Genomic DNA, 27,583 nt, shown 5'->3' with positions numbered 1-27,583 from the left:
TGTATTGTTTAATCTATTACTGAAATCAACAATTATTACAGTCTTCTTTTATTGATTGTTTACATAGGGTGAAGATCGCTTAAATAATATTAAAGCCAAAGATATAGATGGAGAAGAGATGAATGTGACTGATATAAAGGCAGAAGATATAGGAGAAGAAGAAGAGACGTATGTGACTGAAATACAGGCAGAAGATATAGAGGGAGAAGAAAAGACATATGTGACTGATATGAAGGCAGAATATATAGATGGAGAAGAAGAGATGTATGTGACTGATATAAAGGCAGAAGATATAGATGGAGAAGAAGAGATGTATGTGACTGATATAAAGGCAGAAGATATAGATGGAGAAGAAGAGACGTATGTGACTGATATACAGGCAGAAGATATAGAGGGAGAAGAAGAGACGTATGTGACTGATATGAAGGCAGAAGATATAGAGGGAGAAGAAGAGACGTGTGTGAGGGGTGATCAGCAGTGTAAGGAGGAGGAAATCCCTACAGATATCAGCGCAGGTGAGTAGTAAACACTTTATACAGAAAAGAGTCACATATTCCTTGCTCAATAACTACAACAATCTCTTATCCTACACCCTCCCCTGTCAGTACAAACTAATGAAGGGAATGTATCTGCCCAGTACAGAGTCAGGAGTTATCAGCCCCTATTATACTCCTGCTCTCCCCCTCGCTGTGGGTGTAGTATGGTATGCTACGCTATCCTCCCTCCAGGGGGGTCGTTGACTCCCCAAGAGGGAGGAAAGGTGTCGGGATTCCGTTGCCAGTATACTGTGCGCCGGGATCCCAACAGCCGGCAACCTAAATACCACCCCTCACATCATGTCACTGTGTGTTATCAGCCCAGAGATCTGACCAGTCTCCTCCCCACACTCTCTGGTGTATCTCATACATCAGGAGCCATCAGCTCCTATTATACTCCTGCTCTCCTCCTCACATCATGTCACTGTGTGTTACCAGCCCAGATATATGACCAGTCTCCTTCCCACACTCTCTGGTGTATCTCATACATCAGGAGCCATCAGCCCCTATTATACTCCTGCTCTCCTCCTCACATCATGTCACTATGTGTTACCAGCCCAGAGATCTGAACAGTCTCCTCCCCACACTCTCTGGTGTATCTCATACATCAGGAGCCATCAGCCCCTATTATACTCCTGCTCTCCCCCTCACATCATGTCACTGTGTGTTACCAGCCCAGATATATGACCAGTCTCCTTCCCACACTCTCTGGTGTATGTCATACATCAGGAGCCATCAGCCCCTATTATACTCCTGCTCTCCCCCTCACATCATGTTACTGTGTTACCAGCCCAGGGATCTGACCAGTTTCCTCCCCACACTCTCTGGTGTGTATAATACATCAGGAGCCATCAGCCCCTATTATACTCCTGCTCTCCCCCTCACATCATGTTACTGTGTTACCAGCCCAGAGATCTGACCAGTCTCCTCCCCACCCTCTCTGGTGTATCTCATACATCAGGAGCCATCAGCCCCTATTATACTCCTGCTCTCCCCCTCGCATCATGTCACTGTGTGTTATCAGCCCAGAGATCTGACCAGTCTCCTCCCCACACTCTCTGGTGTATCTCATACATCAGGAGCCATCAGCTCCTATTATACTCCTGCTCTCCTCCTCACATCATGTCACTGTGTGTTACCAGCCCAGATATATGACCAGTCTCCTTCCCACACTCTCTGGTGTATCTCATACATCAGGAGCCATCAGCCCCTATTATACTCCTGCTCTCCTCCTCACATCATGTCACTATGTGTTACCAGCCCAGAGATCTGAACAGTCTCCTCCCCACACTCTCTGGTGTATCTCATACATCAGGAGCCATCAGCCCCTATTATACTCCTGCTCTCCCCCTCACATCATGTCACTGTGTGTTACCAGCCCAGATATATGACCAGTCTCCTTCCCACACTCTCTGGTGTATGTCATACATCAGGAGCCATCAGCCCATATTATACTCCTGCTCTCCCCCTCACATCATGTTACTGTGTTACCAGCCCAGGGATCTGACCAGTTTCCTCCCCACACTCTCTGGTGTGTATCATACATCAGGAGCCATCAGCCCCTATTATACTCCTGCTCTCCCCCTCACATCATGTTACTGTGTTACCAGCCCAGAGATCTGACCAGTCTCCTCCCCACCCTCTCTGGTGTATCTCATACATCAGGAGCCATCAGCCCCTATTATACTCCTGCTCTCCCCCTCGCATCATGTCACTGTGTTACCAGCCCAGAGATCTGACCAGTCTCCTCCCCATACTCTCTGGTGTATCTCATACATCAGGAGCCATCAGCCCCTATTATACTCCTGCTCTCCCCTCACATCATGTCACTGTGTGTTACCAGCCCAGAGATCTGACCAGCCTCCTCCCTACACTCTCTGGTGTATCTCATACATCAGGAGCCATCAGCCCCTATTATACTCCTGCTCTCCCCCCTCACATCATGTCACTGTGTGTTACCAGCCCAGAGATCTGACCAGTCTCCTCCCCACTCTCTCTGGTGTATCTCATACATCAGGAGCCATCAGCCCCTATTATACTCCTGCTCTCCCCTCACATCATATCACTGTGTGTTACCAGCCCAGAGATCTGACCAGTCTCCTTCCCACATTCTCTGGTGTATCTCATACATCAGGAGCCATCAGCCCCTATTATACTCCTGCTCTCCCCTCACATCATATCACTGTGTGTTACCAGCCCAGAGATCTGACCAGTCTCCTTCCCACACTCTCTGGTGTATCTCATACATCAGGAGCCATCAGCCCCTATTATACTCCTGCTCTCCCCTCACATCATATCACTGTGTGTTACCAGCCCAGAGATCTGACCAGTCTCCTTCCCACACTCTCTGGTGTATCTCATACATCAGGAGCCATCAGCCCCTATTATACTCCTGCTCTCCCCCTCACATCATGTCGCTGTGTACTAGCAGTACCTCTGCTTATGTTATTACGTACGCTATGGATGTTTTAGTGACATACAGCTGTGAGGTCACAGTATCCTATCCTGGTAGTAAAGTGCATAGTACAGATTATGGGAAAACTAGTCAGGTGTAGCCCCATCTTGCTGTGTGTATAAATGATCCTGCTTGGTGATGTATCTTAGTGTGCCAGCCCTGTAAACCCTGAGAGTGTCCCTTTTAGCACACGCCTGTCTGTATATAATCCGCTCCCTATTTCTGGCATGGTGTGGCTGCTTGCTGGGGCACAGGCTCTGGATTCCTCCTGCCATGTGACACAATGCTTAGGAGATATATGGTTCAGCCTCTGTCGTGTATCCACATGCTTCTGTAGCAGCCGGCCTCAGAGAATTGGCTAATCACCGGCTTCTGTTACTAAGTTGGCAACATCTGAGACTTGCTACAGTCGCCTTATATTTATACTGTGAATCAACAGTAATTAGGTTGACCCCATATCTTCTTGCAAAAATGGAAAAGTTCCAGGACACAAGCATAAAACCTACATAGGTACAGGAGTGCCCCTATTACAGGAACATTTATGAAAATGGTATTCTGCAAGCTTGGAGGCAGCAGTGCTTTTCCCTCTTCATTCCTCCATGGCAGCCATTACAGTGGGTAACTTCCTTTCTCGGTCAGGTAGAGAGAGGCTGGATAAAAAGCTACCCCAGACCATATATAAAATGCAGCTTCTCCTCCTCCCCTGATGCATCTGCTTCCTCTAGGTCAGGCAGCGTTTATTTTCTGTAGCTTACCATTGTGTTTTGTTTCAGCCACTTGAGGGCAAGCCAAGAACTGAGCTCATTGTCAGCCCCTTGTATCAGGCATGGATCTCGCCAACTGTGTTCTCTCTCTGTCTGTCCTGCTCTGAACAAACCACTTCCTTTATACAATGAGTTTCTTCTGCTCTTGACTCTGTTGGTCCAGCGACCACTATTCACCCCCGCAGATCAACACCTCAACCTTTGCTATCCAAACTCACCAGATATCTGCAAAAATGATCATAAGTGACAGTGGTGGAAATCACTCTATAAGGCGGACTTCCTCCATTTTAAACTTGTGCTCTCATCCCACAGTGCTGCCTTTTCCCTCTCTAAACATTCATATTTCAAGAACCTCATCTCCACATCGTCTTCAAACCCCTGGTGGCTCTTCGCCACTGTCAACTAACTCTTCTGCCCACCCCCACCTCAACTACCTTCCTCACGCTCTACCCTTGACTTTGCCACCCACTTCACATACAAAATTGATTCCATATATTGGCACAGCACATCCCACCAGACCCTCAACAACCCACCTCCTCCTTACCCTGATCACCCGTCCCATCCTTCTTACCACCCCTGACTTCCTTTGCCCCTGTATCTGGAGAGAAAGTTATGGCCCTCATTCGGTCCCCCACCACCTCCCCACTTGACCCTTTCCTCTTCCATCTCCTACGCTACCTCTGTCCTTCTGCCTGTTACCATCTTGTTCATCTCCCCAAGCTCTCCATCATGCACTGTCCTCTCTGTGTTCAAGCATGCCCTTGTCTCACCTATTCTTAAAAAACCTACCCTCTATTCTAACACTCTCTCCAACTACCGACCCATCTCTCTCCTCCCTATGGCTCCAAACTCCTTGAGCGTATTGTCTACAACCACCTTACTGCCTTTCTTTACTCCCACTCCCTCTTGACTTACTTCAATCTGGCTTCTATCCTCTCCACTCCACTGAAAGTCTGCAATGACCTCCTTGCTTCAAAATCTAAGGGCCAATACTGTCCACTTATTATTCTTGACTTCTATTTTGCTTTTGACACTGTGGACCACCCTCTTCTCCTACAAATACGTCACTCACTTGGTCTGTGTGATACTGCCTTCTCATGGTTGTACTCCTGCGCCTCTGACCATTCCTTCTCTATCTCCTCCAATGACTACACCTCCCCCCACTTCCAGTAACAGTAGGTGTCCCCAACAGTTCTGTTTTTGGACCTCTCCTGTTCTCTCTCTCTCTCTCTCTCTCTCTCTCTCTCTACATCCTCTTTAGGTGATCTCATTAGCTCTTTTGACTTTCATATTTATGCTGATGATACTCAGAGTTGCATTTCCTTCCCTGACCTCTCCCCCACTCTCCTCACTCGTATCTCCAACTGTCTCTTTGCTATCCTTGATGTCTCTGCGCTTTCTTAAACTTAACATGACTGAGCTGATTATCTTCTCACACAACCTCACTTCCCACAATTTCATTATCTATTATGGCACTACTATATCCTCTAACCTCCAAGTATGCTGTCTTGGACTTATCTCTTTCCTTCAAACCACACATTCAGTACCTCTCACAGTCCTGCCGTTCCTATCTCAAAAAATATTTCCAGGAACAGGCCCTTTCTCGCCCTGGATGCTACTACGACCCTCATCCACTCACTGGTCATCTCCAGATTGGACTACTGTAATCTCCTCCTATCTGGCCTCCCTGATAAATGCCTCTCTCCACTACAATCCACAATGCTGCTGCCCAGCTCATTTTCATCACCAAATGTACTACGTCCACCTCCCCTCTCTTACAAGCCCTTCAGTGGCTCCCCTTCCCCTTCAGAATCCATTTTGCTGAATGCATTTTTGCAGAGATCTGGCACATTTGGTGTGCCAGGGTTGAGGTCTTGATCTGTGAGGGTAAATAGTGGTCGGTGGAGCGACAGAGTCAAGAGCAGAAGTAAGGGAAGCATTGTATCGGGAAGTGGCTTGCTCAGTGCATGAGAGAGAGAATAGGAGAGAGAAATTAATCAAACAGGGAGGATAGGGAAGTGGTGTCAGTTTCCTCAATGATGGTAGCCTTAGGAGGTAGAGATGGAGAAGCAGAGCGAGAAAAATTTAAGAGAGTAGATGGTGGTCAGAGAGGGGAAATGGGGAGTTGGAGAAATCAGAAATATCTTAACGGTGATTGAAGACCAGATCAAGTGAGCTCTCATTTACATGGGAGCATGAGGAGGTCCACTGGGAGAGAGCAAGTGAAGATGTGAGGGTAAGGCGTTTAGAGGCAGAAGATTTGATGGAGATATTGAGTGGGATGTTGAAATAACCCAAGATAATGGAGGGAATGTCATATAAGAGGAAGTGAGGAAGCCCGGAAGCAAGGCTGTTGAGGAATTTGTAGGGAATGCCAGGGGACAGTAAATGATAGCTAATCAAAGATGAAAAGCTTGGAAGAGGCGTATAGCGTGGACCTCAAATGTGGAGAATGTAAGGGAAGGTACTGTGGATATGAATAGGTAGGAGTAGCTAGAATGTAAAGACCCCAACACCACTTCCTTACCGACCATCTGGGTGGGGTGTGTGAGAATGTGATTCTGACGCAGCAATTCTCCAGATACGCCAATCTAAGAATGCTGCCCGTGAGTCCTTACTGATTTCCTCAGCGCTTGTGGTAAATCAACGCGGTAACTGCCACCATCAGAAGTACTGGTCGCTGCGCCAGCCAGGCTAAGCAATTTTTGAGGGACCACGCCCCAGGCGAGCTCCTGCTCTCACCCGCACACAAAATTATTAATACGTAAAAATTAGGTGACATGAGCCTCTCAAGGCTTCGGTGTGAAACACAGACAATCAGAACTAAGATTAGTTATTTAATCCAAGTCAAAACTTCAAAGCTTATTGTTATAGAAAAAAAGAAAAAGTTACAAGAATATAATAGTTTAAATAGTCACACAAGTAATTACAATCTCAAGAAATAAAAATAGGGGGGAAAATAAAGGTACAACATTCATATGACCTAGGCAGGGCTGAACACTGATTGAGATGAAGTCTCCTCCGGTAGGTATGTTTCATTATGATCATCTAGACCCTTTTATGATAATGAACGAATGGCAGAGAGAGTGTCCCATATTTAAACCCCATTCAGCCTCCAGCCTCCACCTTTTGGGATTCCTGTTTAACCCTTCCAAAGCCAGAGTGAATTGAGTCTCCGCATATACTGGGCTTCTGGGCCCTTCTAACGGGGGCGGATGCTCCTATCTCATTGCTTGTTTGATGCTTAGAGAGTTGGTCTGGTGAGCCTGGACTGGTTTTCTCGTCTTTTTATGGCTTGCTTTACAGCTGTAGTATGAGGCCTGTGTAAATATCGAGATCTCTAAAACTGGGTCCTAGGAAGGGCAAGTCACACCCTGCTGACCAAAGCATCTCTGAGAGGCTCCCCCCAGGCACTTAAGGGGGTACACATGGAGAGATCCGTGTTTAAAATCTAAGCAATCTGACTAGATTGCTTAGATTTCAAGCACGGATCTGCCGTGTGTATGCCCCCAGCGATGGCTACCGCCGGTGCTAGATTGTGCCTGCATGCAGGCTCAATCTAGCTGGTCGCTCACTTCACCACTGTCCGTCCCCTCGCTCAGCACATCGCGCTGTGCTGATCGGGGGGAGAGATGTGTGCTGAGCGGTCTGTGTTAAGATCGCTCAGCACACATCTCCCCCGTCAGTACCCCCTCTTTAAGTACATTCTCCAAGCCATCTCTGTTTTCCTGCATCAAAGGGTATCTGACACCCCTGGCTGTACTGTAAACAAGCTCTATCCCAGCAGAGTAATTAGGTTTCAACCAGTGGTCAGTCTGCTAGATTTTCTACAATACAAAATACTGTACATTGATAAGTCACCCAATGCGACTAATACAATTTCAATCATGCCCATTTCGATATAAAGTTGGGCGTTCCTTACAGACATACCAGCCATCTAAGATTTAACAGAGTCATGCCCTCACTCAGCCTATAGTCAGGAGATAGAAGGCATTCCAATTTATCAATAACAACACATCATGTACATAAGCAATCTATTACAAAAGCAGATGCCGTATGCCTATGACAGTGCTTTAATTCTTATCCCCTAATTGGCTAATATTTCAGTGTAATCAGTAGAGAAAATCTACCAGGGGGTTCTAATTTCCTTTTACCTAATAATAACCATTTAAACATGAAGCACACAAGGAGGAATAGCCTGCACTTTCAAATTCTTCTTACACATGAGGTGGAATGCTCTGCAGCTTAGTTCAAATATAAAATCCTGAATGACCTATGCATTTACTGAAATCAATCCAACACATGATGCTGGTGCTAATTACTTCTGCCAGACAGGTCGGAGAGATAAAGCACTTGGGGGAATCGATCCCATTGTAAATATCTACAAGGGTAGATGGTCTCTAACGATGGGTACACACTATTAGATATATCTGCAGATCAATTGATCTGCAGATATATCTATGTACGGATCGGGCAGTGTGCTGTGCATACACACAGCCCGATCCGTCGGGGGACTGACGTCATGAACTGGGCGGGCGCCCAGTTCACCTGTCAATCACCGCCGGCCGCCGCAGCATGTGTACGGGCGGTCGGACGACCGCCCCGTACACACACAACGACGCGCCAATATATCGTTAGATATATTGGCTGTCGGCTGTGCTGCGCGGCCGACGCGATACGTCTGTGAACGACTGAGTTCACAGACGTATCGCCCGTACACACTGGCCGACGGTCCCGCGATGTATCGGCCGTTCAAGAGAACGGCCGATACATTGACCAGTGTGTACGGGCCTTTAGAGCCAGGCCAGATATCTTATCCTAAAATGTATCTACATCTCGCATCACCCAGGAGGTTGTATTACCGTCTTGTTACCTACAGCCAATGGATGGAAAGAAGTGGAACCTGCAGCCGTTAGATTTGGTGACAGTGATCACTATATATCCATAGCAGAGGGTGATAGGAAGTCAGATCAGGTATGTGTGATACAGAGTAAGAGGAGGAGCTGCACTATATACCATCGCTGCGTGTGTATCTAGCCTCTATACCTAATCTAGATGGGAGTCTCCCACTGTAATGTCTGACACGGAGCATTTCCAGTAACAGGGATAGCTGGTAATATTCATTCTGTTCTCTCGCTGTTACCTAAATGTATGCACAGGCGATGTTATTTCTCTGACGTCCTAGTGGATGCTGGGGACTCCGTCAGGACCATGGGGATTAGCGGCTCCGCAGGAGACAGGGCACAAAAGTAAAAGCTTTAGGATCAGGTGGTGTGCACTGGCTCCTCCCCCTATGACCCTCCTCCAAGCCTCAGTTAGGTTTTTGTGCCCGTCTGAGCAGGGTGCAATCTAGGTGGCTCTCCTAAAGAGCTGCTTAGGAAAAGTTTTTTAGGTTTTATTCTCAGTGAGTCCTGCTGGCATCAGGCTCACTGCATCGAGGGACTTAGGGGAGAGAAGTCAACTCACCTGCGTGCAGGATGGATTGGCTTCTTAGGCTACTGGACACCATTAGCTCCAGAGGGATCGAACACAGGCCCAGCCATGGAGTCCGGTCCCGGAGCCGCGCCGCCGACCCCCCTTGCAGATGCTGAAGATTGAAGAGGTCCAGAGACAGGCGGCAGAAGACTTTTCAGTCTTCCTGAGGTAGCGCACAGCACTGCAGCTGTGCGCCATTGTTGTCAGCACACTTCACACAGCGTGTCACTGAGGGTGCAGGGCGCTGAGGGGGGCGCCCTGGGCAGCAATGTATAGTACCTTTTTATGGCTAAAAATACATCACATATAGCCCTTGAGGCTATATGGATGTATTTAACCCCTGCCAGATATCACAAACCCCGGAGAAGAAGCCCGCCGAAAAGGGGGCGGGGCCTATTCTCCTCAGCACACAGCGCCATTTTCCCTCACAGAAATGCTGGTGAGAAGGCTCCCATGCTCTCCCCTGCACTGCACTACAGAAACAGGGTTAAAACAGAGAGGGGGGGGCACTGATTTGGCGATATGAATATATATATTAAAATGCTATAAGGGAAAAACACTTGTATAAAGGTTGTCCCTGTATAATTATAGCGTTTTTGGTGGCAAACTCTCCCTCTGTCTCCCCAAAGGGCTAGTGGGGTCCTGTCCTTTATCAGAGCATTCCCTGTGTGTGTGCTGTATGTCGGTACGTGTGTGTCGACATGTATGAGGACGATGTTGGTGAGGAGGCGGAGCAATTGCCTGTAATGGTGATGTCACTCTCTAGGGAGTCGACACCGGAATGGATGGCTTATTTATGGAATTACGTGATAATGTCAACACGCTGCAAAGGTCGGTTGACGACATGAGACGGCCGGCAAACAAATTAGTACCTGTCAAGGCGTCTCAAACACCGTCAGGGGCTGTAAAACGCCCATTTACCTCAGTCGGTCGACAGACACAGACACGGACACTGATTTCAGTGTCGACGGTGAAGAAACAAACTTATTTTCCTTTAGGGCCACACGTTACTTGTTAAGGGCAATGAAGGAGGTGTTACATATTTCTGATACTACAAGTACCACAAAAAAGGGTATTATGTGGGATGTGAAAAAACTACCTGTAGTTTTTCCTGAATCAGATAAATTAAATGAAGTGTGTGATGATGCGTGGGTTTCCCCCGATAGAAAATTATTGGCGGTATACCCTTTCCTGCCAGAAGTTAGGGCGAGTTGGGAAACACCCATTAGGGTGGATAAGGCGCTCACACGCTTATCAAAATAAGTGGCGGTACCATCTACAGATAGGGCCGTCCTCAAGGAGCCAGCTGATAGGAAGCTGGAAAATATCCTAAAAAGTATATACACACATACTGGTGTTATACTGTGACCAGCGATCGCCTCAGCCTGGATGTGCAGAGCTGGGGTGGCTTGGTCGGATTCCCTGACTAAAAATATTGATACCCTTGACAGGGACAGTATTTTATTGACTATAGAGCATTTAAAGAATGCATTTCTATATATGCGAGATGCACAGAGGGATATTTGCACTCTGGCATCAAGAGTAAGTGCGATGTCCATATCTGCAAGAAGATGTTTATGGACACGACAGTGGTCAGGTGATGCAGATTCCAAACGGCACAAAGATGTATTGCCGTATAAAGGGGAGGAGTTATTTGGGGTCGGTCCATCGGACCTGGTGGCCACGGCAACTGCGGGAAAATCCACCGTTTTTACCCTAAGTCACATCTCTGCAGAAAAAGACACCGTCTTTTCAGCCTCAGTCCTTTCGTCCCTATAAGAGTCATATCTGCCCAGGGATAGAGGAAAGGGAAGAAGACTGCAGCAGGCAGCCCATTCCCAGGAACAGAAGCCCTCCACCGCTTCTGCCAAGTTCTCAGCATGACGCTGGGACCGTACAGGACCCCTGGATCCTACAAGTAGTATCCCAGGGGTACAGATTGGAATGTCGAGACGTTTCCCCCTCGCAGGTTCCTGAAGTCTGCTTTACCAATGTCTCCCTCCGACAGGGAGGCAGTATTGGAAACAATTCACAAGCTGTATTCCCAGCAGGTGATAATCAAAGTACCCCTCCTACAACAAGGAAAGGGGTATTATTCCACACTATATTGTGGTACTGAAGCCAGAAGGCTAGGTGAGACCTATTCTAAATCTGAAATATTTGAACACTTACAAAGGTTCAAATCAAGATGGAGTCACTCAGAGCAGTGATAGCGAACCAGGAAGAAGGGGACTATATGGTGTCCCGGGACATCAGGGATGCTTACCTCCATGTCCCAAATTTGCCCTTCTCACCAAGGGTACCTCAGGTTCGTGGTACAGAACTGTCACTATCAGTTTCAGACGCTGCCGTTTGGATTGTCCACGGCACCCTGGGTCTTTACCAAGGTAATGGCCGAAATGAGGATTCGTCTTCAAAGAAAATGGACGACCTCCTGATAAGAGCAAGGTCCAGAGAACAGTTGGAGGTCGGAGTAGCACTATCTCAAGTAGTTCTACGACAGCACGGGTGGATTCTAAATATTCCAAAACCGCAGTTGTTTCCGACGACACGTCTGCTGGTCCTAGGGAGGATTCTGGACACAGTCCAGAAAAAGGTGTTTCTCCCGGAGGAGAGAGCCAGGGAGTTATCCGAGCTAGTCAGGAACCTCCTAAAACCAGGAAAAGTGTCAGTGCATCATTGCACAAGAGTCCTGGGAAAAATGGTGGCTTATTACGAAGCGATTCCATTCGGCAGATTCCACGCAAGAACTCTTCAGTGGGATCTGCTGGAAAAATGGTCCGGATCGCATCTTCAGATGTATCAGCGGATAACCCTATATCCAAGGACAAGGGTGTCTCTCCTGTGGTGGTTACAGAGTGCTCATCTTCTAGAGGGCCGCAGATTCGGCATTCAGGATTGGATGCTGGTGACCACGGAGGCCAGCCTGAGAGGCTGGGGAGCAGTCACACAGGGAAAAAATTTCCAGGGAGTGTGATCAAGTCTGGAGACTTTTCTCCACATAAATATACTGGAGTTAAGGGCAAATTTATAATGCTCTAAGCTTAGCAAGACCTCTGCTTCAAGGTCAGCTGGTATTGATCCAGTGGGACAAAATCACGGCAGTCGCCCACGTAAACAGACAGGGCGGCACAAGAAGCAGGAGGGCAATGGCAAAAACTGCAAGGATTTTTCGCTGGGCGGAAAATCATGTGATAGCACTGTCAGCAGTGTTCATTCCGGGAGTGGACAACTGGGAAGCAGACTTCCTCAGCAGGCACGACCTCCACCCGGGAGAGTGGGAACTTCATCGGGAAGTTTTCCACATGATTGTGAACCGTTGGGAAAGACCAAAGGTGGACATGATGGCGTCCCGCCTGAACAAAAAAACGGGACAGGTATTGCGCCAGGTGAAGAGACTTTCAGGCAATAGCTGTGGACGTCCTGGTAACACCGTGGGTGTACCAGTCGGTGTATGTGTTCCCTCCTCTGCTTCTCATACCCAAGGTATTGAGAATTATAAGACGTAGAGGAGGAAGAACTATACTCGTGGCTCCGGATTGGCCAAGAAGGACTTGGTACCCGGAACTTCAAGAAATGCTCACAGAGGACTTATGGCCTCTGCCGCTAAGAAGGGACTTGCTTCAGCAAGTACCATGTCTGTTCCAAGACTTACCGCGGCTGCGTTTGACGGCATGGCGGTTGAACGCCGGATCCTAAGGGAAAAGGCATTCCGGAAGAGGTCTTTCCTACCCTGGTCAAAGCCAGGAAGGAGGTGACCGCACAAGGTTATCACCACATGTGGCGAAAATATGTTGCGTGGTGTGAGGCCGGGAAGGCCCCACGAAGAAATTTCAACTAAGTCGATTCCTGCATTTCCTGCAAACAGGAGTGTCTATGGGCCTCAAATTGGGGTCCATTAAGGTTCAAATTTCGGCCCTGTCGATTTTCTTCCAGAAAGAATTGGCTTCAGTTCCTGAAGTCCAGAAGTTTGTCAAGGGAGTATTGCATATACAACCCCCTTTTGTGCCTCCAGTGGCACTGTGGGATCTCAACGTAGTTCTGGGATTCCTCAAATCACATTGGTTTAAACCATTCAAATCTGTGGATTTGAAGTATCTCACATCGAAAGTGACCATGCTGTTGGCCCTGGCCTCGGCCAGGCGAGTGTCAAATTGGCGGCTTTTTTCTCACAAAAGCCCATATCTGTTTGTCCATTCGGACAGGGCAGAGCTGCGGACTCGTCCCCAGTTTCTCCCTAAGGTGGTGTCAGTGTTTCACCTGAACCAGCTTATTGTGGTACCTGCGGCTACTAGGGACTTGGAGGACTCCAAGTTGCTAGATGTTGTCAGGGCCCTGAAAATATAGGTTTTCAGGACGGCTGGAGTCAGGAAAACTGACTTGCTGTTATCCTGTATGCACCCAACAAACTGGGTGCTCTTGCTTCTAAGCAGACGATTGCTAGTTGGATGTGTAGTACAATTCAGCTTGCACATTCTGTGGCAGGCCTGCCACAGCCAAAATATGTAAATGCCCATTCCACAAGGAAGGTGGGCTCATCTTGGGCGGCTGCCCGAGGGGTCTCGGCTTTACAACTTTGCCGAGTTGCTACTTGGTCAGGGGCACACCCTGACTGAGGAGGACCTGGAGTTCTCTCATTCGGTGCTGCAGAGTCATCCGCACTCTCCCGCCCGTTTGGGAGCTTTGGTATAATCCCCATGGTCCTGACGGAGTCCCCAGCATCCACTAGGACGTCAGAGAAAATAAGATTTTACTTACCGATAAATCTATTTCTCGTAGTCCGTAGTGGATGCTGGGCGCCCATCCCAAGTGCGGATTGTCTGCAATACTTGTACATAGTTATTGTTACAAAAATCGGGTTATTATTGTTGTGAGCCATCTTTTCAGAGGCTCCGCTGTTATCATGCTGTTAACTGGGTTCAGATCACAGGTTGTACAGTGTGATTGGTGTGGCTGGTATGAGTCTTACCCGGGATTCAAAAATCCTTCCTTATTGTGTACGCTCGTCCGGGCACAGTATCCTAACTGAGGCTTGGAGGAGGGTCATAGGGGGAGGAGTCAGTGCACACCACCTGATCCTAAAGCTTTTACTTTTGTGCCCTGTCTCCTGCGGAGCCGCTAATCCCCATGGTCCTGACGGAGTCCCCAGCATCCACTACGGACTACGAGAAATAGATTTATCGGTAAGTAAAATCTTATTATTACTGCACAGCCCATGTCACCTCTAGTAATCCCACATGATCGCTCACTGTTACCTAAATGTCAGGTGATGTTATATTACTGCACAGCCCATGTCACCTCTAGTAATCCCACATGATCTCTGTTACCTAAATGTATGCACAGGCGATGTTATATTACTGCACAGCCCATGTCACCTCTAGTAATCCTACATGTTCTCTGTGTTACCTAAATGTATGCACAGGCAATGTTATATTACTGCACAGCCCATGTCACCTCTAGTAATCCCGCATGATCTCAGTGTTACCTAAATGTATGCACAGGTGGTGATCTATTACTGCACAGCCCATGTCACCTCTAGTAATCCCACATGATCTCAGTGTTACCTAAATGTATGCACAGGCGATGTTATATTACTGCACAGCCCATGTCGCCTCTAGTAATCCCACATGATCTCTCTGTTACCTAAATGTATGCACAGGCGATGTTCTATTACTGCACAGCCCATGTCACCTCTAGTAATCCCACATGATCTCTCAGTGTTACCTAAATGTATGCACAGGCGATATTATATTACTGCACAGCCCATGTCACCTCTAGTAATCCCACATGATCTCAGTGTTACCTAAATGTATGCACAGGCGATGTTATATTACTGCACAGCCCATGTCGCCTCTAGTAATCCCACATGATCTCTCAGTGTTACCTAAATGTATGCACAGGCGATATTATATTACTGCACAGCCCATGTCACCTCTAGTAATCCCACATGATCTCAGTGTTACCTAAATGTATGCACAGGCGATGTTATATTACTGCACAGCCCATGTCACCTCTAGTAATCCTACATGTTCTCTGTGTTACCTAAATGTATGCACAGGTGGTGATCTATTACTGCACAGCCCATGTCACCTCTAGTAATCCCACATGATCTCAGTGTTACCTAAATGTATGCACAGGCGATGTTATATTACTGCACAGCCCATGTCACCTCTAGTAATCCCGCATGATCTCTCAGTGTTACCTAAATGTATGCACAGGTGATGTTATATTACTGCACAGCCCATGTCACCTCTAGTAATCTCACATGATCTCTCAGTGTTACCTAAATGTATGCACAGGTGATGTTATATTACTGCACAGCCCATGTCACCTCTAGTAATCCCACATGATCTCTCTGTTACCTAAATGTATGCACAGGCGATGTTATATTACTGCACAGCCCACGTCCCCTCTAGTAATCCCACATGATCTCTCAGTGTTAGCTAAATGTATGCACAGGCGATGTTATATTACTGCACAGCCCACGTCACCTCTAGTAATCCCACATGATCTCTCGGTGTTACCTACATGTATGCACAGGCGATGTTATATTACTGCACAGCCCACATCACCTCTAGTAATCCCACATGATCTCTCGGTGTTACCTAAATGTATGCACAGGGGATGTTATATTACTGCACAGCCAGTGGCGTAACTAGAAATTTATCTCCCCCAAGCCAAAAAATTCTTCGGCGCGCCCCCCCATCCCCCATAATTGGGAGCAATAAAGGGCTAAATATGCGCGCACCTAGCAAAAAAAGGGGGCGTGGCTTCGTTGGGATGGGCGTGGCATTGCAGGAAAAGACTACCTTGTACCCCAGTTTTGCAACCTGCACGCCCAGACGTCGGCCACCACAGGAAAGAAAAATAATCCTGATTCATGCCCCTTACATTATTTGTCATTTTTCCTCCTTATAGTAATGCCCAGTATACATTATGCCACATACTGCAATGGCCCTTAGACATTATGCCACACACAATAATGCACATGACACAGTATGCACACACTGTAATGCCCCCAACACATTATGCCACACACCGTAATGCCTGTGACACATTATGCCACACACCGTAATGCCCCCGACGCATTATGCCACACACCATAATGCCTGTGACACATTATGACAGGAATCGCAATGCCCGTTATACATTATGCTACACACTGCAATGCCCCTGATACATTATAGCACATACAATGCCTGTGACACATTATGCCACACACTGCAATGTCCGTGATACATTATACCACACACTGCAATGCCCGATACATTATAGCACATACAATGCCTGTGACACATTATGCCACACACTGCAATGACCTTGAGACATTATACCACAATGCCCGTTATATAGTATACCATACACCGTAATGCCTGTGACACATATCGCAATGCCCGTGATACCCTATGCCACACACCGCAATGCCCGTTGTATATTATGCCACACTACAATGACCCTGAGACATTATACCACATACCACAATGCCCGTGATATAGTATACCACACACCATAATGCCTGACACATTATGACACACACCGCAATATCCGTGATACATTATGCCACACACTACAATGACCCTGAGACATTATACCACATATTACAATGCCCGCGATATAGTATACCATACACCGTAATGCCTGTGACACATTATGACACACACCGCAATGTCCGTGATACATTATGCCACACACCGTAATGCCCATTACACATTAAGTACTACAGTAAGGATTCTAATTACTTTTCAATTACCTGCTCGTTGTCAGGAGTTTCATGCACTGGGTGTCATGCTCGTTGCCAGGGGTTTCATGCTCTTGGTTCCATGCACGGTGCCAGGGGTTTTCATGCACAGGGTTTCATGCTCGTTGCCAGGGGTTTCATGCACTGGGTGTCATGCTTGTTGCCAGGTGTTTCATGCACTGGGTGTCATGCTCGTTGCCATGGGTTTCATGCACTGGGTGTCATGCTCGTTGCTAGGAGGTAGCCCTTGTTGCTAGGGCTGTGCTCCCAGTGCCACATATGTCCCCAGTGCCAGATATTCCCCCACGGTGCCAGGTACTCACATGCCCCCAGTGCCAAATATAGCCCCCCCCCCCATGTGCCAGGTACACATATACACCCCCAGTGCCACATATGCTCCCAGTGCCAGATATTCCCCCACAGTGCCACATATGCTCCCAGTGCCAGATATTCCCCCACAGTGCCACAGATGCCCCCAGTGCCAGATATCCCCCCCCCCCAGTGCCATATATGCCCCCAGTGCCAGATATTCTCCCCCCAGTGCCACATATGCCCCAGTGCCACATATGCCCCAGTGCCAGATATTCCTCCAGTGCCAGATATTCCCCCCCCCCAGTGCCATATATACCCACAGTGCCAGATATTCCCCCCCAGTGCCATATATGTCCCCAGTGCCGGATATTCTAAAACCCCCCCCCCCCCCCCCGCTTCCTTCGCCGCCGCTCCCCTTCTGTAAGGAGGGACACGGAGGGGACAGCGCGCGCCTCTATTGTGTCCCTCCTGGGTCTCCGGCGGCTGCAGGTCTAATAGGGGGAAGTGCCGTTCGTGAGCTCTAATTGGTTCACAATCGGCACTTCCTTTATTAGACCCGCGGCCGCCGGAGACCCAGGAGGGACACAGGAGAGGCGCGCGCTGTGCCCTCCATGTCCCTCCTAACAGCAGCGGAGGGAACGAGACCGCAGACTGACATGCGGACGCTCGTCCGCATGTCAGTCTGCACTAAATTACGCCACTGTGCACAGCCCATGTCACCTCTAGTAATCCCACATGATCTCTCAGTGTTGGTTATTCTCCACAGCAAGCTTCCTAGTATTTTTAAGTAATTAGAAAATCAATGCCAGAATTATAGTAGTGGTTACAATGTCAGTTATAGAATTATATGTTGTACCATATAACATCCTGGGTCTTGTCTATCCCTTTTCCATTTGGATGTAATTATATACCATATGCTACTAAATAGGTGCACTCATCAGTGATCCCAGAGTTGGATTTAATTCATTTTTTCTACTATCATACCACACTGTATACACCCAATACCGTCCGATCTTGGAAGCTAAGCAGTGTTGGGCTTGGTCAGTACTTGGATTTGAGACCACCTGGGAATATCAAGTCTAGTAGAATCACATTGAATACCACACTCTGGGGTTGATTCAGACTGGATCGTTGCTGTGCATTTTTGCACGTCAGGCGATCAGGTCTGAACTGCGTATGCAGTGCGCAGGCGCAACGGTCTGCAGTGACGGGCAGCGGTGAGATGGCGTGAAAAATCCCATCGCACTGGTGAACACAAGGAGGTTGACAGGAAGAGGGCGTTTGTGGGTGTCAATTGACCGTTTTTGAGGAGTGTCCGGAAAAACGCAGGTGACCAGGTGTTTGGAGGGGGGATTCCAGACGTCGGCTCCGGCCCTGATCATTGCAGCGGCTGAGTAAGTCCTGGGCTGTGCAGAAACTGCACGAACTTCTGTTTGTGCATCTCTCCTGCACATGCGATCGCACCCCAGCACGGCGATTTCCCCTTCCCCCTGTAGGTGGCGACTACCTGATCGTAGGGATACAAAATACGCATCCTAGCGATCAGGTCTGAATTAACCCCTCTGTGCCTAACGCTGATTGCAGAATCACTATTTGCCTGTCTTTCATTCCTGAATCTGTCTAAACACTATTACTCAGTACAATCTGATTATACTATATTCGTGTGGTGACTATACCCAATGCTTCCTTCCATAGGCACCATAAACTAAGATTCATTTGGATTTATGGAGCCTCAGTAAAAGCCAATATCATTATGATATCTTAATATTACCCAAGAGTCTTTGTTTAATTGACCTATCTACAGGTCCAGCACAGAATCCTAGTCAGACCTATTTTTAGGGTTCACGATAAATAGACCACACCTATAGGACTGGTCACGTGCTCCCTCAATCTTATAGGTTTAGGAACCATATCTTTATTTTTAAATACATGTGCTTTATATGTTTTTTTTGTTTGTTTGTCTTGGATACACCCCGTTATGGTTTTATCGAATAATCAATAAAAGTTATTTCTCTGACGTCCTAGTGGATGCTGGGGACTCCGTAAGGACCATGGGGAATAGCGGCTCCGCAGGAGACTGGGCACAAATAGAAAGCTTTAGGACTACCTGGTGTGCACTGGCTCCTCCCCCTATGACCCTCCTCCAGACCTTAGTTAGATCTTTTTGCCCGGCCGAGCTGGATGCAAACTAGGGGGCTCTCCTGAGCTTCCTAGAAAGAAAGTTAGAATTAGGTTTTTTATTTTCAGTGAGACCTGCTGGCAACAGGCTCACTGCTACGAGGGACTAAGGGGAGAAGAAGCGAACCTGCCTGCTTGCAGCCAGCTTGGGCTTCTTAGGCTACTGGACACCATTAGCTCCAAAGGGATCGAACACAGGCCCAGCCTCGGAGTCCGGTCCCGGAGCCGCGCCGCCGGCCCCCTTACAGAGCCAGAAGCAAGAAGTGGTCCAGAAAATCGGCGGCAGAAGACATCCGTCTTCACCAAGGTAGCGCACAGCACTGCAGCTGTGCGCCATTGCTCCTCATGCACACCTCACACTGCGGTCACTGATGGGTGCAGGGCGCTGGGGGGGGGGGCGCCCTGAGCAGCAATACTGACACCTTGGCTGGCAAACTGGCACCATAAATAGCCCCAGAGGCTATATAGGTGCTTTTTAACCCCTGCCAGAATCCATAAAAATGCGGGAGAAAAGTCTGCGAAAAAGGGGCGGAGCTATCTCCCTCAGCACACTGGCGCCATTTTTCCCTCACAGCTCCGTTGGAGGGAAGCTCCCTGGCTCTCCCCTGCAGTTAATACACTACAGAAAGGGTAAAAAAGAGAGGGGGGGGCACAATTTAGGCGCAGTATACAATATATATGCAGCTATAAGGGAAAACACTTTTTATAGGTGATATCCCTGGGATATATAGCGCCCTGGTGTGTGCTGGCATACTCTCCCTCTGTCTCCCCAAAGGGCTTTGTGGGGTCCTGTCCTCTGTCAGAGCATTCCCTGTGTGTGTGCTGTGTGTCGGTACGGCTGTGTCGACATGTATGTGGAGGATAATGATGTGGAGGCGGAGCGAATGCCTGTAAGTATGTTGTCACCCCCTGCGGGGTCGACACCGGTGTGGTTGGACTTATGGAAGGATTACGTGAAAGTGTCAACTCCTTACACAAAAGGTCGACGACACAGAACAGCCGGCTACTCAGCTTGGGCCTGTTCCAGCGTCTCAAATGTCATGGGGGGCTCTAAAAACGCCTGCTACCTCAGATGGCAGACACAGATGTCGACACGGATACCGACTCCAGTGTCGACGACGATGAGACTAGTGTACCCTCCAAATAGGTCCACCTATTACACATTTATGATAATACCCCAGGTACCACATAAAAGGGTATTGTGTTTGGTGAGAGAAAACTATTAGTAGTTTTTCCTGCATCTGAGAAATTAAATGAGGTGTGTGAGGAAGCGTGGTCTTCCCCCGGTAAGAAATTGGTAATTTCTAAACGGTTATTGGCAGCGTACCCTTTCCCGCCAGAGGATAGGTCACGTGGGGAAACACCCCATAGGGTAGATACAGCGCTTACACGCTTATCAGAAAAGGTGGCACTACCGTCTCCGTATACGGCCGCCCTGAAGGAACCTGCTGATAGAAAGCAGGAGGTTACCCTAAAAGATATAGTCACACACTCGGGCATTATATTGCGACCAGCCATTGCTTCGGCATGGATGTGCAGTGCTCCCGCTGCGTGGTCAGATTCCCTGTCGGAAAATAACTATGGATAGGGACAATATTTTGCTGACAATAGAGCATATAAAGACGTGGTCTTATACATGCGTGATGCACAGAGGGATATTTGCCGGCTGGCATCAAAAATAAGCGCTAGGTCCATTGCCGCCAGACGGGGGTTATGGACTCTGCAATGGTCAGGCGATGCCAACTCGAATCGGCACATGGAAGTTTGCCCTATAAGGGGGTAAAACTGTTTGGGGATGGTTTTTTCAGACCTCGTTTCCACAGCTACTGCTGGAAAATCTACTTTTTTGCCACAGGTTACCCCACAACAAAAGAAAGCACCGTATCATCAAGTACAGTCCTTTCGGCCCCAGAAAAGCAAGAGGGCTAGAGGCTCATCCTTTTTGCCGAGAGGCAAAGGTAAAGGAAAAAGCTGCAGCACACTGCTAGTTCCCAAGAGCAGAAGTCCTCCCTGTGTCCGGTAAGCCCACAGCATGACGCTGGGGCTGCTCAGGCGGACCCGGGTACGGTGGGGGCCCGTCTCAGAAATTTCAGCGCCCAGTGGGCTCTCTCACATGGATCCCTGGGTCCTTCAAGTAGTATCTCAGGGGTACAGGCTGGAGTTCGAGACGTTCTTCCTCCCGCCGTTTCCTAAAATCTGCCTTACCGTCACCTCCTTCTGCCAGGGAGGCGGTGTTGATGGCTATTCAACACTATAATCACAACAAGTGATTGTCAAGGTGCCCCTCCTTCAGCAAGGAAGGGGTTACTATTCCACAATGGTTGTGGTACCGAAACAGAACGGTTCGGTGAGACCCATCTTAAAATTAAAATACTTGAATTTTTTATATCAGAAGATTCAAGTTCAAGATGGAATCGTTCAGGGCGGTTATTACGAGTCTGGACGAGGGGGATTACAGGGTCTCCCTGGACATCAAGGATGCGTACCTGCATGTCCCCATTTACCCTCCTCACCAGGAGTACCTTAGAGGTGTGGTACAGGACTGTCACTATCAGTTCCAGACGCTGCCGTTGGAGTTGTCCACGGCACCGAAGGTCTTTACCAAAGTAATGACCGAAATGATGATACTCCTTCGCAAGAAGGAAGTTTTTATTATCCCGTACTTGGATGATCTCCTGATAAAGGCGAGGTCCAAAGAACAGTTGGTAGTGGGGGTAGCACTCTCTCGGGAAGTGCTACAACAGCACGGCTGGATTCTCAATATTCCAAAGTCACAGCTGGTCCTGACGACACGTCTTCTGTTCCTGGGAATGATTCTGGACACAGACCAGAAAAGAGTGTTTCTTCCAGTGGCAAAAGCATAGGAGTTGTCATCTCTAGTCAGAGACATCCTAAAACCAGGACAGGTGTCGGTGCATCAATGCACACGAGTCCTGGGAAAAATGGTAGCTTCGTACGAAGCATAATTCCATTCGGAAGGTTCCACGCAAGGACGTTCCAGTGGGACCTGTGGGACAAATGGTCCGGGTCCCATCTACAGATACAACAGCGGATAACCCTGTCAGCAAGAAACAGGGTGTCGCTGCTGTGGTGGCTGCAGAGGGCTCATCTACTAGAGGGCCTGCAAATTCGGAATACAGGACTGGGTCCTGGTGACCATGGATGCCAGCCTGGGGTGCAGTCACACAAGGAAGACATTTCCAAGGAAATTTCGCTTCACATAAATATTCTGGAGCTAAGGGCCATTTACAATGCCCTAAGTCAAGCAAGGCCCCTGCTTCAGAACCAGCCGGTACTGATCCAATCAGGCAACATCACGGCGGTCGCCCATGTAAACAGACAGGGCGGCACAAGAAGCAGGATGGCGATGGCAGAAGCCACAAGGATTCTCCTAAGACTTTATTCAGAAGTTTTTCTTAGGCGGGTAAACCGTTGGGTATGTCCACGGGTGGACATGATGGCGTCCCGCCTCAACAAAAAGTTGAAAAGATATTGCGCCAGGTCAAGGGACCCTCAGGCGATCGCTGTGGACGCTCTAGTGACACCGTGGGTGTACCAGTCGGTTTATGTGTTTCCTCCTCTGCCTCTCATTCTCAAGGTACTGAGAATCATGTGAAAGCGAGGAGTGGAAACTATACTCGTGGTTCCGGATTGGCCACGAAGAGCTTGGTACCCGGAACTTTAAGAGTTGCTTGCAGAGGACCCTTGGCCTCTGCCGCTCAGACAAGACCTGCTGCAGCAGGGATCCTGTCTGTTCCAAGACTTACCGCGGCTACGTTTGACGGCATGGCGGTTGAACACCGGATCCTAATGGGCATTCCGGAGGAAGTCATCCCTACCCGGCTCAAAGCCAGGAAGGATGTCACCACAAAACGTTATCACCGCATTGGGCGAAAATATGTTGCGTGGTGTGAGGCCAAGAAGGCCCCGACGGAGGAATTTCAGCTGGGTCGATTCCTACAATTCCTGCAAGCAGGAGTGACATTGGGCCTCAATTTGGGGTCCATCAAGGTCCAGATTTCGGCTCTGTCGATTTTCTTCCAAAAAGAACGGGCTTCACTGCCTGTAGTTCAGACTTTTGTCAAAGGAGTTCTGTATATTCAGCCTCCTTTTGTGCCCCTGTGGCACTTTGGGATCTCAATGTGGTTTTGGAATTCCTGAAATCACATTGGTTTGAGCCACTTAAGACTGTGGATTTAAAATATCTCATGTGGAAAGTGGTCATGCTGTTGGCCCTGGCTTCGGCCAGGCGAGTTTCAGAATTGGCGGCTTTGTTTTGTAGAAGCCCTTATCTGATTTTCCATATGGATAGGGCAGATTTGAGGACTCGTCCTCAGTTTCTCCCGAAGGTGGTCTCAGCTTTTCACTTGAACCAACCTGTTGTGGTGCCTGCGGCTACTAGGGACTTGGAGGATTCCAAGTTGCTGGACGTAGTCAGGGCCCTGAAAATGTACGTTTCCAGGACGGCTGGAGTCAGAAAGACTGACTCGCTATTTATCCTGTATGCACCCAACAAGCTGGGTGCTCCTGCTTCTAAGCAGTCTATTGCGCGCTGGATTTGTAGCAATATTCAGATGGCGCATTCTGCGGTGGGATTACCGCAGCCTAAATCTGTTAAAGCCCATCCCACGAGGAAGGTGGGCTCATCTTGGGCGGCTGCCCGAGGGGTCTCGGCTTTACAACTTTGCCGAGCTGCTACTTGGTCAGGGGCAAACACGTTTGCAAAGTTCTACAAAATTGATACCCTGGCTGAGGAGGACCTGGAGTTCTCTCATTCGGTGCTGCAGAGTCATCCGCACTCTCCCGTCCGTTTGGGAGCTTAGGTATAATCCCCATGGTCCTTACGGAGTCCCCAGCATCCACTAGGACGTCAGAGAAAATAAGAATTTACTCACCGGTAATTCTATTTCTCGTAGTCCGTAGTGGATGCTGGGCGCCCATCCCAAGTGCGGATTGTCTGCAATACTTGTACATAGTTATTGTTAACTAATCGGGTTATTGTTGTGAGCCATCTATTCAGAGGCTCCTCTGTTATCATGCTGTTAACTGGGTTTCATATCACAAGTTGTACGGTGTGATAGGTGTGGCTGGTATGAGTCTTACCCGGGATTCAAAATCCTTCCTTATTGTGTCAGCTCTTCCGGGAACAGTATCCTAACTGAGGTCTGGAGGAGGGTCATAGGGGGATGAGCCAGTGCACACCAGGTAGTCCTAAAGCTTTCTATTTGTGCCCAGTCTCCTGCGGAGCCGCTATTCCCCATGGTCAGTCCCCAGCATCCACTACGGACTACGAGAAATAGAATTACCGGTGAGTAAATTCTTATTTTTTTTATGTCCTATCCATATTCTACTCTTCCCTTCTAACTAAAAGTGCACCCAAACAGGAGTCTTCTTTTTTCTCTTTCCAATATGCATTTCTGATATACCCAATGACTCTGGGTGCACCACCAACTACAAACAAAAAACATAAACATCACCTCTGCGCTTATCAAACATAAAATGTCGAGTATATACAATAATGAGACGGTAAATGAATAAGACAAAGTCCCAAAAAGTCTTTTGATAGAAATGTGTGGTATTGAATCTATTCAGATATAATTCCTCCTTTTCTTAATTTCTTTTATACAAGTGTTGAAACATAGAAGAAAGTGATGGCATGCGTACCGTACTCGCGTTGCAATCTAACGTTCTCCTCATATAGAGGTATCTTTTATTCCCGTATTTCATGGTCACCAAAATTTCTTTCCAAACAAGAGATGATTTGCTCGAACCCTCGGAGATGAACAAGATGGGAAAGGGAAACAGGACGACCAATAGTGTAGTAGGTTTTTTATCCAAACAGTGAGTTTCCTTATGGCAGGGTTTCTTACGCTAGTGATGTGCATACCATACTCCCATCCATAGAGGGCAGTCGACACATATAAATGGTATCTTTAATCCGATAGATTTATCCTCTATGAAGTGTTTCTACTCCCGTATATCCCCGCAGAGGTCACCAGACATAAGTGAGAAAATGATAAATATATGGGGCGTACTCAACTCGCACTTGAATACGTGGAGATTCGTCCATAAAGGGTTTCTTTAAAGGCCCTCATGACTTCTTAGTTCCAATTAGTGGTTCCGTACCTCAGATGAAGTGAAAAAGGGCATGCAGGAAAAAAATTGGGTGTCAGGAACACGGTAAAGTGTATCCAAAAAAGTTTTTATTTAATAAGACACAATGTAAAAGAAACAATAAAAAAATTAATTAAAAAGGCATTGGACACCTGGTTATAACTGGGAAAGATGGAAATGCAAGGATTAGCAATAGTGTGAAAGTCTGGACTTTCTCACCTCAAATCATGCACCCAGATTATTCCCAAGTAGTCCTGGCCCTCACACCAACGCGTTTTGACTGATGTCTTTTTCAAGGTGTGTGATGAGGGCAAATGTATAGGTATTTATACCTAAAAACAGAAAGTCCTGTCATAGGGGCGTGGTCTGAAGTTTTGTTTTTATATCTTAATAATGACTCTCTAAGAACAGTGTACATCTTATACCTCTCTTAGACAGCCATTACAATAAAAAACTTACATTTCTAAACATGAATAAAAGAAAAATACCATGTAAAAAGCACTGTGCGCTCCACTTCCTGTACATTGGAACGCACAGACTTCCGGACGCCCCCACTATGCGTTCCACCTGAATGGTGGCAGGACGTCCGTATAACCAGCCGGAAGTGATGCGGTGGAACGCACAAGTCCCCGGCACAATCCGACCACCGCTCCTCCTCCCGGAAGTGATACAGCACTATGCGTTCCACCCGTCCCGAGGTGGAACACGCATGCTTAAGACAAGCTCTAACCACCGCTTTTCCCAATAACCGAGGTCACACACTGGTGTGGGAATTAACCCTCTAAAGCCACTGTTGTGTATATATGTTGTATATAAAATATACACTGCTCAAAAAAATAAAGGGAACACTAAAATAACACATCCTAGATCTGAATTAATGAAATATTCTTATTAAATACTTTGTTCTCTACATAGTTGAATGTAAGCACAACCCCCACCTGTGAACGTTGGGCCTTTATACCACCCTCATGGAGTCTGTTTCTGATAGTTTGAGTAGACACAAGCACATTTGTGGTTTGCTGGAGGTCATTTTGCAGGGCTCTGTCAGTGCTCCTCCTGGTCCTCCTTGCACAAAGGCGGAGGTAGCGGTCCTGCTGCTGGCTTCTTGCCCTCCTATGGCCTCCACCACGTCTCCTGATGTACTGGCCTGTCTCCTGGTAGCGCCTCCATGCTCTGGACACTACGCTGACAGACACAGCAAACCTTGCCACAGCTCGCATTGATGTGCCATCCTGGATGAGCTGCACTACCTGAGCCACTTGTGTGGGTTGTAGGGAGGTCATACAGGCACGTGGAGGCCACACACACTACTGAGCCTCATTTTGACTTGTTTTAAGGACATTACATCAAAGTTGCATCAGCCTGTAGTGTGTTTTTCCACTTTAATTTTGAGGGTGACTCCAAATCCAGACCTCCATGGGTTAATAAATTTGATTTCCATTGATAATTTCTGTGTGATTTTGTTGTCAGCACATTCAACTATGTAAAGAACAAAGTTTTTAATAAGAATAATTCATTCATTCAGATCTAGGATGTGTTATTTTAGTGTTCCCTTTATTTTTTTGAGCAGTGTATATTGCAACACATTTTATAACATAACATTTTCTGTATTAGTAACATCACTCTGATAGAAGAACCACTGCTGCCTAATATTCTTTTTTTAGAATACTGTCTTTAAAATGTTTTCACATAGAAATATAAGGAAGGACAGATATGAGAAGATGTTTGGTGACAAACATGACTCCATAGAATTGGCCGACGAGGATTTAGAAACCATCATGACCAATCTAGGATGAGCCATGATTAAAGAAGGCAAGATTTGGTGGGAGGTTATGGCCCTGGAAAGGTATCTTGCTAAGGAAATAATACCCAGAGAGCTCGGGATAGATAAACTGCCCACCTTCACCAATAAATCACCTGCCTTTGAAGAATGGCTTCGTATAATTGACTCTTGCTCCATGTCACTCATGAGGCTTATTGTCCAAGACAGAAGCAAAGAGTTAAAAGATTT

The 27,583-nt window shown here is 47.6% G+C and overlaps 1 protein-coding gene and 1 pseudogene across 1 annotated transcript in view; both read left to right on the top strand.

The window, feature by feature from the left end:
* LOC134983110 (zinc finger protein 436-like) overlaps positions 1-27,583 on the top strand; it is a 52,040-nt gene that overhangs the window by 10,260 nt on the left and 14,197 nt on the right. Inside the window, exon 7 of the mRNA XM_063948824.1 lies at positions 68-515. Within this exon, the coding sequence (XP_063804894.1) occupies positions 68-515 (448 nt within the window). The remainder of the gene's footprint in view (positions 1-67; positions 516-27,583) is intronic.
* On the top strand, positions 18,251-18,369 carry LOC134983193 (5S ribosomal RNA; annotated as a pseudogene).

The sequence above is a fragment of the Pseudophryne corroboree genome (assembly GCF_028390025.1).
Source record: "Pseudophryne corroboree isolate aPseCor3 chromosome 3 unlocalized genomic scaffold, aPseCor3.hap2 SUPER_3_unloc_1, whole genome shotgun sequence".
NCBI lineage: Eukaryota > Metazoa > Chordata > Amphibia > Anura > Myobatrachidae > Pseudophryne > Pseudophryne corroboree.
This window is presented reverse-complemented; position numbering and strand designations above follow the sequence as displayed.